General features: G+C 42.0%; 1 protein-coding gene across 2 annotated transcripts; it reads right to left on the minus strand.

Moving 5' to 3' along the window:
- Positions 1 to 137: 137 nt before the first annotated feature.
- LOC125898269 (RING finger protein 145-like) lies at positions 138 to 16679 on the minus strand. Of its 2 annotated transcripts, XM_049592029.1 has the most exons (13): positions 16495 to 16679; positions 13645 to 13847; positions 12416 to 12667; positions 9089 to 9197; positions 8704 to 8795; positions 7670 to 7905; positions 7317 to 7492; positions 7021 to 7161; positions 6736 to 6918; positions 6311 to 6458; positions 5914 to 6036; positions 5080 to 5313; positions 138 to 4513 (listed from the first exon to the last, which is right to left on the minus strand). In XM_049592029.1, exons 3-13 carry the CDS (start codon positions 12597 to 12599, stop codon positions 3836 to 3838), a joined length of 2304 nt encoding a protein of 767 aa, XP_049447986.1. In that variant the 5' UTR covers positions 12600 to 12667; positions 13645 to 13847; positions 16495 to 16679; the 3' UTR covers positions 138 to 3835. The 2 variants fall into 2 exon arrangements, with proteins under 2 accessions (XP_049447986.1, XP_049447985.1); XM_049592028.1 differs by lacking the exon at positions 13645 to 13847.
- Positions 16680 to 17218: the final 539 nt, after the last annotated feature.

The following is a 17218-nucleotide window of genomic DNA, read 5'->3' on the forward strand; positions in this document are numbered from 1 at the left end:
ATATTTGATGAGCTATGTCATCTTTTACTGTATTAACTTACAAGTCTAAATTTACCAGGCCTGCTACTGCTATGACTTACAATAACATTAGGCTAATAATAGTCAAAATAGCCTACTACTTATAAACAGTAAATCAAAATAAAATGATGACTGAGTCCAGAGTGGATGGTTCATTTTATTTCTGACATTCAATTTTTGTAAAATAACCAAGGCAATGCCAGGCAGAAAGTCCTAAACCAATCGTGAAGTTAACAGAACACAACTGGCATTCAGAGTCAGGTTTTACAGAGCAGGTCCTAAATGTGAGTGTGGAAAAATTTGTCAGACAGAAAAAGAAGAATGAGTCAAAACTCTGTCAGGAACATGATCGACTAACATCTGTCAGTCAGAGGCAACAGTACGGGACAGCAGAGCTGGTCTTCTCCTAATGCTCATTAAAGGGGCATTCAGGAGAGAAATGTGGTCAGAGAGCGCTGTGGCAGCTAGAGATCCATTTAAATATTTGCTTACATTTTAAGCGTTAGAATGATTTTGCAAAGTATTGTGATTAATTGAGCCTCAGAAACATCTAGATTCCAGGTGAGAGACTGACTTCAACAGGTATTCATGTTCCTCCTAGTTACACTATTGAATTCTATAACACCAATTTTACATTAATGCACATTAAATACTGGAATATTTAGGCCACATTGGCTTGTTTTTGTGTTATTTCACCAGCAAGCCAACGAAGAGCAATAATATATTTGTGTTAACTGACATGGATTGATTGAAAATGTACAGTTGTCAATCTTCACAGCCTTTAGGTGAACATTAATGTTGCAGTGACGGGTTTAAGAATTTGTCTGGCACAATAGCTCAGAGACAACTTGCCTAAACAGTCACTGGTGCATTTTACATGAAGTCAATTCCACAGCTGAAATCTCAGAGATGCACTGGAATGCAAATAATTCATTTAAATATTGAAAAGCCTAGTTTTAAAATATGTAACGTCCATAAGCTTTCTACAGATAAATAGGTTGTCCAGTCAGATATGAAATATTGAAATAAGATGATGTCACAGTTCATAGCCTGGAGAGTGAACGCAACAACTGCAATGTCTCCAACATGGAGTATAAACTGAGCAGAAACATCTGCAATCAACAGCTGACAGGCTTCTCTTTATCACTTAATACTCTAATGCAAATTCACATACAGTTGCCAATGACAGGTCTCATCTTGTGTAGCGTGTGACGCTGTATCGTGCAGGTGATCGCTCTGCTTGACACAGCTCAAATGCTCCACAGTAAGAAAAAGAAAGAAAAACTCAAGTGTGTATGAGGCTGTGTAAATCTTTGTAACCATTTCATCAGTCTGAAGGAATGGAGCTGATAATAAAATGAGAATGAGTTGCTCGAGAATACAGAAAGTCCTTATGTTCACCTTTCAGAGGAACATGTGCAAAATACATCAAACTCTACATTTCATCTCTTAAAAAAAAACAAAAAGAAAAGAACACAGTTAAACAAGCGTTGGCCCGGTTTGATCCTACATGGATTATGTATTCATTCTCAGCCCCGTGGCCAACGCTTTCCAATGTCAACATTTAAGTCATTCATAGTAATAAGACCTTTAGTAATAGTGGTAGTAAGTAATACTGTTGAAGGTTAACTAGTGCATCTCCGCTCCGTCTGCGCCATGCTGATCCCACTCCTAACAGTTAGAGGGCACCAGAGTGATCACACCAGCTTGAGGACGCGTCATACAGACTGGAGAAGCAGTAACACTGGCTGGTCTCACAGATCAGAGGGCTTGGTTTCCCCTGAAAGCTTCTCAGCCAAATCTTTGCCTTTGTTCAAGGGCATGTAAAGAAACAAAGAACAATCGAAGCACTGGGAAGCTGTGGCGAAACCGAGCCCTGATCTTATTTATATATCAACACTCCTCTGGTTTAATATAGATGCCATACAGAGCAACATTTATATACATTACACACAAACAGATTGGGCTGTTTCCTCGTACACAAACACATCAGAGGGTATTTGGTTGCTGACAGCCACAGAACAGCTTTGGAGCTTTGCTAGTATAAATGACATTAGTGCAAATGCAACCCCCCCACCCCCCCGCCCCTCCCCAAAAAAGAAAAATGTCAGAAAAAAAAAAAAATGGTAGCAAGGTTAGAGCACACTGGAGACAAACAAATAAATGCTATGGTAACAGTGGCAGCGTGCAAGCTCTACATATAAGCGTGCATCAGAACTCCGCATTCTCAAGTTTTAGTCTTGCTATAAACACTCACAATCTTCAACACGCACGCTTCTCCCAGTCGGACAAAATTTGCCAAAGCACATGAGCAGACTGAGACTGAGAGTGAGTGTGTGCTAGCGTGTGTGGAAAAAAAAATCTTTCCCATCAAACGGCTCAATTTGCTGGTAGTAACATTTCATGGAGTGAAGTGACTGAGCAGCAGGAGGATAATGATGGTCTTAGAAAACACAGGGCGCTTTGATGTGATTGGTTTATAAAGGAGCTGGATGGAGCGAGGTGACTGGCTCCTGCTATGGAAGAGTCTCAAAAGTCGCTGGCTCGATAGCAAAACTCGGGATGGATGAGTTAAATGTGACTGGCTGAATGTTTTCGTAAAGTCAGCTGAGCTCGGGAAGATGAGTGCGGATGAGTACCACAAATGAAGTGAAGCCAACGAAAACAAAGTTTGGGCTCCTTGCCGGCACTGCGGGCTAATTTACACTCCACATTCTCACGACGCTGAAGGTTCAAACACAAACTGTGGCCTCTGTTGCATATCTCCCTCCTCTGTCTGCCTCTCCCGAGTTTTCAATCTGTCTGCGGGCTGTCCGATAAAGCAGTAATGTAAAAATTATCTTAAAAATAACATCTCTTTAACAGTAATACAAAAGTTTGGCGATGAGAAGTAGAATTGTTTTTGCTGGGACCAGCCAAACAAATTTGATTCAAATATTGAAGCACTTCAACAGAGAAAGCTTGACACGTGAAATGAATGAGATCTTTCATGTGAACCCTTTGATTTGTTCACACTGTAACACTTAAATAGACCACACCATGTATCCTCTGCTTAGCACCAGGCTTCAGGTCATGTGATGGCCTCAAGAAACAACATTCAGACTCTGTTAATGCTCATCAATACACGTAACTACTGTCATCCAACAGTGAAAATCGTTATCAAAACCAATGGAGAAATCTGTAGACTATATGAAATGTTACGTCTTTGTCGCCATTTAAAATGCAACCATAAACCTCCGCTCCATTCCTCATTAGATCATGGCACATACAGGACGATAGAGAGAACCTAAATACTATGGGATGTACAGCTGGGAGAGTGAAGCTGCACAAACAAAGGCATGATGGGAGCAACCATCACATGAAATGAGACGGACATAAGCATGATTTTAGAAATGTCATCACAGCTCTGATATCGATATAACAAGCTTGGAGTGATGCGGTACTCCAGTTTCATTCAGGATTTCACATTTTGTCAACATGACATAGAACCACTCATAATTTTTGAGATGAGATTACTGCTTTCCCCTTTTGGTGCTGAATGGAAAATGAAATCATTGCTGGCGTGAAAGTTCAACTCAACGTGGAAAGATTTTGAGATGAACTGTTCCAAACAACTGAGTGGTGAATATCTGCTTAGAGATTGTTTTGGATTTTTTCCTCTCAAAGTGGATATGGAGAGGTTAAGAGCTAAATTTCAGACATGATGGGATAGCCAACCGCTGGACAAGTAGAATATATGCAGGATATTGGCAGATGGAGTATTTAGATTGTGTGTTTATGTGTGCATGCACGTATGACGTGTGTGTTACGATGGGGCTCAGAGGCTGCAAGGAAGAGGCGACTGTTCCTCAGAATGGGAAGTGGGCTGGTCAAACTGTGATGGACCAATGGATGCCGTCGGGCTGTCCAGTAGGAAGCCGGGGTTTTCCTTAGGGGCGGGCTCAGGTTCAGCAGGGGTCACCTCTGCCTGGACCATTGGCTGTGACGAGGAGGAAGGGTGGGAGAGAGATAAAGGAGAGGGGTGCGTGTCCGATGTGTTAGAGGAAGAGAAGGAAGACGAAGAGGGATGATCTGTGAGCGACTGGCTCTGAGATTCAGTCACAAGTGGGGAAGAAGACAACGAAGAAAAAGACGATGAGGCTGCTGGAGTCTTGGCCCAGTGCTGAGGAGTCGAGGGCACATCAGAGGACGAGGAGGAGGTTTCTCCAGCTAACACGGCAGGTCCATCATCTCCCTCCTGCTTTCCCGTTTCCTTCTTCTTCCCATCGTCTGGAGAAGTGTCATCTTCCTGCTTCTCATTGGATGCGGCTTCTTCCTGCCCTGCAGGGTTCTGATTGGCTGCAGGTACGTCTTGGTTGGGGGCAGTGGTGGTTGGTGATTGGCTCTTGAGTTGCGAGTGACAGAGGGGACATGTCTCCTGGACATAAAGCCATTTCTTCAGACAGCCAGCGTGGAAGAAATGACTGCACGGAGTGATCACAGCACTATTCATGTCCTGGAGGGAGCGAGCACAGAAACAAACACGCTCAGTGTTGTTATGTTTCCTTTGACATTTGATTTGTCTCAAAACCACTTTGCTCAGTGTTAAAGCAATACTTTACTCCCCAAATGACCACTTGTATATCAATTACTCAGCCCTCTGAATATGGGAGCTGCTGGTTTACCACTGCCCCAATAAATTAGTTAGTTTGTTTTATGGTGTCGCTCTGGGGTTTCGTTTAGATTCATTAAGGACACATAAAACAACAAATAAGCTACAGATTAAGGCAGTGGTAGACCAGAAGCTCCCATGTTCAGTGAGGCGAATTCACTGTTTTGTTTTGTTTTGGGTTTTTTTCCCCAATGGTGTCCGGCTTTTTAAAGAGAGCACAGATAAGCTTCACTTTCAGTGTAACACACGGTGAGTTACTGATATACAAACAGTCCTTTGGTCGATGAAGTTTTCCTTTCACATGCATCAAATCAGATTTTACATTAGTCGAGTTTTAACTTGAAGCCTGAAATTACTCTTGGCCATGTACTCTCCTTAGACTCACACACTCAGGAAAAACCAGCTCATACCTGGTAGCAGATAGCACAGATGTCGTTATACTGCTCCAGCTGTGTGTTGCTGGCCGTGGGGAGGCTTTTGATCTTGTTTACAGCATCTCTCCTGAGCAGGAAGCTCTGCCAGCCCAGCTGGGCTCGGAGCCAGACATTATAGTACGAATGGACCAGGATGATGGTGCTGCCCATCACACTCCACTCCCCAAATACTGTCTCTGACACGCCGTAGCACACCACGCACACTGCAACCTGCCAGGGGAGGAAAACAGCTACAGTGAGTGTGTTTACATGCACAAAAAAGTCCTGTTTTTACCCTTATTCTGAAAGTTTTCTCACTGGTGGCAGACTTGTTTTACCATACGAACACAGCCTCCTGCTTTCATTTCTTCAACCATGTTCTTGAAACAGTCGGCGTTGACATATTTGCGTGTATCCAAAAACTTGTTGATATCCAAGACTTTTATAATGCTTAAAAGTAGGTGTGTTTTTACTTCTGGCCAGAAATGTGGGCTTTTCTTTGGGCATACAGCTCTACACCAGCCTTGCAAACTGTTGGCGAGTTGGTTTGTGTACAACATCTCCAATGACAATGCACAGAGATGACTGTAAACAGGCAACAGGCTGCGTGTCACTAACTTTGCTACCTAACTGAACCCTAACTGAGACGCATATGCCAAATGCGCTGTATACGTATCAAAAAAAAAAAAAACCTAAATAACACCGGCATATCCCACATCTTAATCAGAAAATGCTTAATTCAGAAAAAGGCATATACTTTAATGCCATACATGCAGTATTGTATGTCCCTCATGTTACTGTACACAGTGTGTGTGCATGTGTGACACTCACCAGGAACTCCAGCAATCTGTAGGTCCCGTTGACACAGTAGATAACTTCATCCATGTTCTCCACTGGAGCCTTTCGAAACTCCTCCACCATGAAGAGAACGTAGATCAGCAGAGTGCCAAGGACCTGGAGGTGACGGAGGAGAGTGTCTCAGCATTTAATAATTAATCACAAAGTATGGATGTTTCAGGATCCTCAGGCGCAGTGGATAAAACACAAGAGTTTTGGAGACAGGATTTCTATTATGAGCTGTCTCTATTAATTGAGACAAATTAGGTGCAGCTACATCTATCGCGATTTAATGTTCCAAGACATTCAAATTAAGAAAGTCCAAGAGGTGGTGTGCACTTTTTTTACAGAATGTGTGCGCTCTGTGTGTGTCTCTCTACTTGTGTGTTACCTGCAGTGACGTGAGGATGGAGGAGGAGATGATGATGAGTAGCCAGAAGTCCATATGGAAGAACTGACAGATCATATAGGCCATGTAGGCTGGAAAGATCAGCAGGAAAAGACACAGAGACACAGCTCTGAAGTGCTTCCACAAACTCCTGAAGGACAGATAGAGGAGGGAGAAGAAGGCCGATCAGCCTCAGCTGTACTAACATGGGCAGCATTTTGCTTTCAAACATTCAGCTTTGACCTTTAACTGTGCTGCCAAAATGCCAAAACACACAGAGTTGGCACTTGGCATTTTTCTCAGCAGAAATCCATTTTTGGTAGACATGTGTGACTCCATTTTTATAAGACTGAGGATTAGACTACTAAATTCAAATAAGAACTTAACTAAAATATATATTAAAAAGTTGCATGGTAAATTTATTTTACTTGTCTCTGGATGCTCCCAGGGCCAGGACTATGGGGTCAGCTATCTCCAGCATGGACTGCAGGATGGAAGCAACAACGATGAAGAGGATGATGGAGAGGAGGAAGGCTCGGTGGATGACCTGAAGCTCGATGAGGCCGGTCTGAACAGCGAGGATCAGCAGGGTGATGCCTTCTGTCATCCCCCTGGAAACAAACATGCAAAGTGATTACAAGTGTAACCACATATCAACACACACCCTATACGAACCCATAAACACACACATACAGACATTCGTGCTGACTGACCTGTGCATGGTGTTGTCATTCATAAAGGCTCTATAACCTTGCAGGTAGAACTTGCAGAGTGTGAGAACTCCCAAAGCAATGAAGGATACAGTGAAAACCAGACCCAGCAGGGAGTACGGGGTACTGCAACATTCTGCAATACTGAGAACAGAGGGAGGAGAGAGAAGTAAGTATAGTAGTAGTAAGTATTCCAAGTAACTCTACAATAACCTGCTAATATACAAAACACACTCTAAAGACTCTGTGGTGTACAATCTATGATGCCCCACACAGTCTGACCAGTGCTGTGATCCTACCTGGTAAGAAAAAGGAAAAGAAGCCTCTCCCTTGAGGTAGGCTGGTCTCTGGTGCTGAAGTAGGAGTAGATCTGCAATGCGAACAGCAGTAGCCAGAAACACATGAAGAGAACTGGGAGGACCAGCTGGTTCCACAGAGACATACCCAAAGCTAGCAGCCCGTACACTTCCACCACCTGGGGGACGGAGGAAGAGAGAGGTACAGAGAAGAGGAGAGGAGAGATGGAGGTAATTGGCACAAAGACAGAATAACATTAATATTACATGTGACGAAATCTCTCAGGACCACTCCAGCTGAAATCTTGTAATAAAAAACACTGCAACATTAGGTAACTAGGTAACTAGTTTATTACCTGAGCCAGCTCCCTGTAGGCAGTTTTGGCCAGGTTGTATGGTACCAACAAGTTAGAAGCCAGGAAGTAAATGACCTCAAGGCCTGTGAAGATCATGGAGAACTTATTGATGAAGACGATGGTCTCCAGTGGGACCAGACACAGTCTGGCCACCAGAGGGAGGAGGTGAGCAGAGAAGAGCCAAATCCTCTTGGTCTGCATCACACAGGAACATAGCGTACACACCACCAGCTGACCTGTAAGAAGATGAAAGAACATGAACCTGTAAGAAGATGCGCCAACACACGTCCACTTTCATATTTAGCAGCTTTAATCTCCCCCCTCTCTCTGCGGCAGTATTTGCCACTATAACTTTTAATATTATTTTTGCTTTCTAAGGCTTTCACTATGCAGTGGAATCAGCACCCTGTATGCTCTATTTATAGCACAGGAACCTCCATACCCACTCAGTAAGATGATGCCAGGTCCTATGGATCCAGGAACATACATTTTCCATTTCAGCATGGATCAGCTTTCACAGTATGATGGGTAGAAGCTGGTGATCAGTACGAGTTATGACAAGAGCAGCTAGGTGATGTGACCTTAAAGAGATGCTTTTTAATACAGTCAAGCAGTTATTAGTAATATCCTATAAAAACTCAACTGACTCTGATTTTTTTCCAAAGCCTCCATACAGAAAGACTGAGGCACAGACAAGTTACAGAGCTTCAACTCCAGAGTTGAGAGCCTTCCTTACGGAGGATGGATTTTTGCTGTCACAGAGACTTGGGTTTAAAATTAGTTTCTCAGTGTACTGCAGCACTACAAGTGACAGAAGATCAATGTTTTTCTTTTTTAATACTTTTCCGGATTTTCCAGATGCACGGGCAATCACGAAGGAAAGAGAAAGAGTGATCAAAGTGAAAAGGAGGAATAGTCTCCTGTGAGCTCAGAAAGGAGCTTCTGAACTACATCAAGCTGCCTATGTTTGCAACCATGCCTCATAATGTATATTGTACACGTGTGTCTTTGTGCATTCATGTGTAATATTATACCTATGAGCGCAGTGGTGAATCTGTTCATGGAGAGAGGTTCAAGGTAGACAGGTCCTTCATGGCCAGACTCCAGTTCGCTGCGGACATAATCCCTAACAAAGAAAGGCCAAAATGCTCAGTTTAGAGGGAATTCTATTGTGACTTATTGTAAACCACTGACCTATGGCTCAAGACAAAGATTTCTAACCATCCATCTCAACTAGCACAAGGAAACCTAACACTAGCTATTAATATATTTTGTGGGTAAATGCCCTGAAAAAGATACAGAACATAATACACAAACATTCTCTATCATTCAAGGCATTCACCACAGTGACAGAAGTCAGGACAGCTGTGTCATATCATGTCTACTAGTGAATCTAAGTCTGTGTTTGTGTGTGTGTACCTTGAGACTTGGTGACCAGCAAACAGCAGCAGGGCCGTAAGGACGTACAGATAGAGTTTAACCAGGTGCTGACGAGGCAGAGTCAGGAGCACCAAGCTCAGGATGTAACCTGCGATGAAGTCACACACACAGACAAACAAAACCAGTGAGAGACAATCAAGAAAAACAGCATAAAGTACTGAAGTAAAAACTGACAACAGATTAAGCACCTCTGTTGCTTCCTGTTTGTGGGCCATGCTGCTTATCTAAACACAAAAGCGATAGATAGCATTTAATTTATGTGTGTGTGTTTGCGAGACAGAAGTTTCTTATGTAATTGCAGGGAGCTATTTTTGACAGTCAATCAAACCGTCACTGCTGCCAATAGGCTTATCACACAACAGTCTACTTCCTAAAACCCTGCCCCCCAAAAAACCTCCTCAGTGCATAGCAACAGTTACTTTGGTTTTACTGCCTCTCTCTCTCCCCCTTTCATTCTGTCTGTCCACCCACAGCGCTCATCAGCACATACCAAGCCTATTGGCTCATTAACCAACTGCAGCCAAGTCTGACGGCACACACAGACACACACGGACATATAAAAACACACACAGAAAACTCAACACTGTGATTTGACCTAGCTAAAAGAAAACAGACAAGCACAGTCTGACTGTCAGACTTTGCTGAGTCAACATCACCCTCACATCACTGTTACTGTCTCTCAGTGCTCCTGTGTTACTGAAAATACACCTGACTGACTCCCTGTAATGCAGAGACCTTGTTTTATGTCTTCCTGGTTGGGTCTGCGGTAATCTCTCAAAACAGATTCTGCAATTTACATTGTAGAAAAGAAGAAAAAAAAAAGTTTTGTTTTGGTTTTTTTTTACCGATGGATTTCCAGATTGGGTCTGTGGTTGATTAGTTGCCAATATTAAATTAATCTCCAACTAATTTGATAACTGATTAATTGGTTTGAGTAATTATTTTAAGGGGAAAAAACTTTTAACATCTGTTAAAAGACCATGTCATAACTTTGATCACAAGATTAACAGTAGCTTAAAAAATTAACAATACACCTGTGAACATATTCCCGAATCAACACGTAAATGGAAGTTACTCATCACAAAGCTGGCAACCATCCAGTTCAAGTTCAATCCAGGGACACAACTACAAAGAGTGTTTTTAACAACGCTTTTCAGTGCACTTGGGGAATGTGTTCATCATTTCACTGCTTTAACTGGTGAGGTTTATGCCAGCTTGTCTGTTTTGACTGTTTCAGCAGAATATGTCAGTTTGTTATGGATTTCTGTCAAATTTGGTGCATGAATGGACTTTGACCCAAGAAGGAATTCTGGTGGTGAACCAAAAATGGGATTTCCGCTGTTACACAACTAATGCATTTAAGTTGAACTGTACGACCAAGAGGTATAGCTTAAGTCTTGATTATTTTGGAAATCACATTTTAACTTACAGTTCACCTGAACACAAGCCCCACTATTACGGACACTAGGGCTGGGGCGACGCGTCGACGTCATAGACGTTATAGACTATGTAAATACGTCGACACGAATTATTTGCGTCGACGTGTCGGTTCAAACAAAAAAAATGGCGCTGTGCAGAAGCAGCTGCAGTGCTGTACTATTGTGCTATGGCCTATTCAAGTGCTGGAATTTGTTATTTACGTGACAACGCCTGAATGCAACACAGGCTCCGCTCCATTGACTGTGTGCACAGTGCCGGCTGTGCTGCAGGTTTGGGCCAGGCTCGGTTATAACTGTCTCACTCAGGTCGGGTTCGGTCAGGAAAATGCAGCCTGAACCGCTCTCTCACAAACCGTGTTTGTGTGTGTTTGTGCGTGTTTGTGCGTGCATCGGGGCCAAACTCCACTGTGCATGTTACAGAGAGCAGAGGAGAATTGTAAACGTGCGACCATGTAGAGACAGAAATGACATAAGATAAATAACATAAGGCTATTTAGTTTGTTTAATAAAAGGACAAGGTATCTGGCGCTACACAGAAAATTTAATTAAATAAAACTAACTTGACCTTCAAGGGGGGACGGGGTGTGCCATTGGGGGGGCCCCCCCTAATATAATGGTAGGGGAAACACTGATGTTTCAATAAATGGTAATGTAAAGAAATGTTTTGGTATTCATATTGTTTAAATTGCCTCATTAAACAAACAATGGAAAAATAATCAACAATTAAAAAAATAATCATTAAACTGATCGAAAAATGAATCGTTAGATTAGTCAATTACTCGAAAAAATAATCGCTAGACTAATCACTAGAAAAATAATCATTTGGGACAGCTCTAATGGACACTGTTCAGATCCCCCCCATTCAACTCCAGACAGTGGTGCATCTGCTCTGGCTGGTGTAGGTTGGTGGGAAGCCAGTGACTGTCTTTGTCACTGCACTAGCAATTCGTATTACTAGGTATCTGGAGGAAATGGTGTTAACTCCCACTCGCATTGTTCTCTTCTTGTGAGGCTTTTCACTGGCAGGTGAAAATAAACTTAAGTGGATGGGGAGCTGGCCAACCAAACACTGAGGAAAAATTGGATAACAGTTAAGTGTTGATGAAGGTTGGCACTCTCAGAAAGCCTTTTTCTCTTTTATTTTTTCTGTTTTTGTGCTCCAACGAAATCTTTTGCTTGTGTTTGACTGAGCTACCTACACACTTGACACTGGTATCACACTAATTCTGACTGGCACAGCTGACTCACACTGCCAGAATGCCACTGCTGGGGCAAGAACCGCACAGCTGGAGGAGGAGAACTGGTTTCAGGCGGCATCCATCTTTTTCATGTTACCGACGGATAAATCAGATAATTTTGGTCACACTCCACTTGTGGTCATGCCAAACAATCCCTCCTGACAGTCCTGAAATCACTACAAAGCAGAGCCTTGTGGCTTACTGCCTACCACCATGTGTGTGCAATCTGAAACTGACAGAGTTGGGTACAGAGAGGCGACTTTGCTAAAGGGAAAAAATAAAAGAAACCATGCAATCCAACCATTTTAACATCGTGACTGTTAGGTCTTGACCTACTGTTAACGCCTGTGGAACAGGAGCCACTTAAGCTGTTAGCCCAGTCAAATAGTCCACACAATTCACCTACTACAGGCCATGATAACTTAACTGATAATACTGACAGCCCCACGGCTACAGCTCTTTATACACGTTACGTTATCAAATGTGTGAAACGCTATATATTGCAGACAGCGCAAAGCATTTGTGTAATGTGTTTGTTTTACACTAATCCCCTAAGAAGTGTTAATACAGAGGGAATGTATTTGTACTGGAGCAGGCTGTGCGTGTGTGTATGTGTGTCAAACACTGACCTACGTAGTGCAGGTAGAGTGCCAGGTATTTGTACTGGAACAGGGGGTTGTTGGAGAGGCTGGAGCGCTGGATCTTCTGGAAGAAGGAGCTGACATCCCAGCGGTACAAGACATCCAGCAGCATGATGCTGGGAACACGCAGACCCACATTGAGCACCGCCTCGACACGGTCCTTCACTGCCATGGCCTCAGCTTAAACTCTGAACGGCAGGCAGAACTGACCACTAAGACGGGATGTTAAAAGTGGATGCACTGCAAAAAAAGAGGGACAATGCACAAAAAGAAGTTTAACAGCAGATACAGAGGATCGGAGCAAGAAATTAGGAAAAAGATGAAAGCCAACCAGCAATAAAGGAGGAGAACCGGGAATGGGAGTGGAGAGAGGTCACAAGGAGGTACAGAGAGAAAGTTTAAGGAAGTACAGAAGGTATTAGGAGGGATATAACTTTAAAAAAAAAAACAGCTTTGAAGTACATGTTAAACACACCAACCTCTAAGTATTCTGTGACCCAAAAGTCACTTTTTTTTAATCTAAATAGTAACATTTTACTGTGGCTGGCATTACAGATAAACTTAACAGCAATAGCCAACGTGTTCCTGCATCTGGCAGGTGGGTAGTGTTACATTCACACCCTTATAACAATTATTATGCATAACATTTAACGGGTCTATTGATATTTTTCTTTGTATTCCTACCTGCAGAATATCACTGACAACACTACGAGTTATACAAATGATACTTATTTGAGAGACAGTTTACAAACTGAATGCAGTCATGGATAAATGTTTGCATGATATGAGAGAGCAAAACTATATAGGCTGTTTTACTAGCATTGGGAGGCTTTAAAACAAATATCCCACCACTTATATTATCAAAAGAACACTAAAAAAACAGCCTAATAAATAATGTAATGAACAGACATCCATATAATAATTGCAAGCGCACTACTAGGCAAACACTAGTATAAGAAGAAACACAAGTACGGATACACTGTTAATGGCATTCACAAATATGTTTCAAAAAGTGATGTAATGGTGAAAGTCACACCCTGCAGGTAGCGTGATTAAAACTGCACATGACTAAGGAACACTCACACTGCATTTTCTCACCTAAACCCTGAAACCAATCCAACCATGTCAGATATAAAGATAAAACCTTTCACTTTGACTTATGAGTCGGTGCTGAAACCAAAATTATGATTTTAAGCATGCTGTGTTGCGTTAATTACCTGCAAAACATTCAAAGTGTTGCCTTGTTGCTTCCCCAGTGTTTTTGTGTTTGTACAGGGTGGATCAGTGAGGTAGGACAGTCAATAAAACCAGACACTACCTCACTGCCAAATACAAGTCAGTTTGTTTGTTGACTGTCTTCCTCCCCTCATCTACGTGTGTTCCTCTCTGCTGCTCACTCAGGAATGTAGAAAACAAAATCCTACAACACCATAGTACAGTATTACTGCTGAGATTCCACAGGAATACCACAATCTTTTTGCAGTTCTGAAAGTATTATATACAGTACAGTACACAAAGGTTTGTCAGCAGGAAGTGCATCAGATCAATCAGTCAATAATCAGCCCATACTTAAATACATACACAGGGATCCAGGCCTTTCTGTTTACTTCCACACACTCACCAACAGCACAGAGCTTAACATGAGTACTGCAAAAGCAACTGTGAGAATAAACTATGTGGGAACACTTTCAGGTGGTTCTCTGCAGGTGCAGACTTGATAAATTCAGCACACTTGCAAATTTGCTTATTCACATATGCAGTATGCTTCCTCAGTTTTTCACACACTGTTCTGTTTATATTTACAGCATACATTTATATTTATTTTCTTTTAACAACACTGTCTAGTGGGAGGCAATGTGGGCTGGAGTATGTGAGATTGTATATCACAATATGAAAAGATTTAATGGAGGAAACATTTATTTATTAATCAGATGGAGATGTCTTTGAATCAAGTATCGAAAATAAAACTCTGTGCTGACGTACTTCATCATATTGATGCAAAAATCCTGTAAATCCAATACTGCCATAAAAGTGTCCTGGGCATTGATTTGCAACATTACCCTGCTGCAAAGGCCTAACACAATGAGAGATAACGAGGGGGTGCATACCTCAGTATGTACTAAATGGTATGGAAACATTTCTGTCATCTCACTGTACCTTGATGCAGTATGGACGTACCGGGAGGCTGCTGAGGTTCTTATTGCACTCGCTAATTGGACTTTAATTACATTTTCCTTAATTTCGAGCACAGGGCAATTTATCTTTTCAACTTATAATTACATTCATTTTGCAAATCTTACTGCAGTTTTCCCACTTGTATGCCTGTGTTTAAAAAGGACATACTTTTTTATTCGTTTGACTTTTTTTTATGCACTATCTGTATCATGTACCTATCTATCTATATAACATTACAGAACCACAACACTGTTCATACATGCATGTACACAAAGAGCAAATACTTATTTTGACCCATATTTGGTTACATCCATGTGCCCATACATACAGTAAACCACATGTTCCATATTTATAAATGAAAATTAACCAGCTATATGTGAACAAATACATGATGTTACTTCCCACTTTTGTAATCTATTGCACTATATTTGAGTCAGCAGAGCATTAACATAATTCCATGATAGTTTAGTTATTGTGTTTACATACAAAAGATTGCATTTCTGGTCAACTTTTTTTCCCCTACTAGATTATATTATAGTTGCTACTGCAACACAAAATTCCCTATCAAAACAAAAGACCACTAAATCAAAAGAGTTTCATCTCATGTATCAGCGTACCTTATTAATAAAAGGGATTCAAACTTCATGTAAAGCAAACACACATAATAGAATCACTGTGCCACAATCAAACTCAACCCTTTAAGTGATTAACAACCTCTCTATTGATCAACAGCTAGTCTAAGGCAATCTAAGTTATTGTTTCTGTCAGGTTATGTTAAGGTCCTGATGTAGCTTCTCTGTTGAAACTATCATTCATAAACCAGCTGTAACCTCTTTCTGTAGACTTAAGGACCTCCAATGAATCAATCATTGCTAACCGGCCTCTCGCCCAGCAGCACTGAAGCTTGCTGTAAACTCACAATAACCACAAAGGAAAATCTGAGGAAATCATTCCACCTCATGTTTCTGATGTGGCCCTAACAAGACAGTTTTCCAATCGTTTCATGATACCCCGGGCTACTTCAAACTTGCCAATAGCAGAGTTTCCATCCATTAATATTCCTGCATCCCGGGACAGGACCCTGATAACTTACATAACTGAATTCACCACGACTATCACTGGCCAGAGAGAGATCACTTCGCAGAATCCGAGCTTATATAACGCGACCGTCTACCACTGTATTTTTATCTGTCGTAATCCATTAATAGCTAACGTTACTGGGCCCGGTGTGGTTGTTTTGGGTTTAAAGGGGTGTATTTTTATCACTGCCCCGTTAACTGAAACATCAGCACTACAGACGTTATGGATGAGTGAGTGCTGCATCGATTGTGGTACGCCATGAACTCTAGTAACCCCTCTGTCTCGACGGAAGAAAAAAATCTCTTAGCTACGCCGCAAAGACTGCAACACTTTGCTAACTAGGCTGCTTTGTGTGATAAAGTATTAAATGTGTCCCACAAACCAAATTACGGGTTCACTTTCTCCATATGTTTTGTGTCAGGCTGGTAAAATAGCTGTAACTGTGTACGTGCTGAGTAGCAATGATGAGCTGCATCGAGCAGGCAGCAGGCACAGAGCCAACAATTCAAGCTAACGTAGTCAGCTAGCATCGCTGTCAGTTAGCTACTGTCAACAACCAAGCTCACTCCAACACAGCGGAAATTAAAAAAACATACCCGACTCGTTAGCTCGGGCCTGCCACTTTAGACACCAGCGTCCATACACATTCACGTAAATGCAGACAGCGTTAAACCGTTTGAAGATTAGTACAAACAGCCCCCCCTTAGCCACTAAGTCCAACTGTAACGTTAGCTTAGCTAGCAAGCACACTGGTAGATCCTGAGCTAGCTATGGCGCCCAGCCAAGACTAGTAAGAAAAAAAGGGAACTTACAATAGAAGGACGATGTTCGCAATATGTACAACGGTTTCGGGATGCTTTTCGGGTCGGATATCGACCATTTTAACTCGGCACCGCCCGAGTTAACGGTCCTCTCAATGGAAGCGCCTCACACTCAAAGGATGCGGCCGATCCGCTCATCTCACCTAGCAGCCATTACCCTGAAGTACCGAGGAGGATGTACTGGGCATGCGCAATATAGTCTGTCCCAGTAAATCTGCTGGCCGCTTACTTGTTACCGACAGTGGAAAGTAAAGCTAGTGGGGCTCTGTGGAATGTACTTTTGCTTTTATGTTGTATTATTTTCCATATTAGGCCAGGATATTTGGCTTTCTTCGTTTCTGTGAATTATGAATGGGATCAGGTAAATTGGGATGGGCAGAGGTCAGTCACCAACCAGTGTGTAGTTATGCTTAGTGCACATTTCCCCTGTTTTTATTATATTATAACTGCTTTTATTGACTGTATATAATGTAAGAGTGAATATATATTCATTATACTGCATATTTAATATAGACCGCATGAGGAGTAGTAATAACTAACTGGGATCTAACAATAAACACTAAGGTACTAGAAACTGATATCGTCAAAGTGCATTTTGGGGATTATCTGCTGTCACATTAACGCTTTCTAATAAGAAATTATGACGTGTCATGCAATTTATCAGCATGTAAAATGTGACCCCATCTCATTCACTGGCAGAGACCCCCGTCTAAGT

Source organism: Epinephelus fuscoguttatus, linkage group LG12, assembly GCF_011397635.1.
Source record: "Epinephelus fuscoguttatus linkage group LG12, E.fuscoguttatus.final_Chr_v1".
Taxonomy (NCBI): Eukaryota; Metazoa; Chordata; class Actinopteri; order Perciformes; family Serranidae; genus Epinephelus; species Epinephelus fuscoguttatus.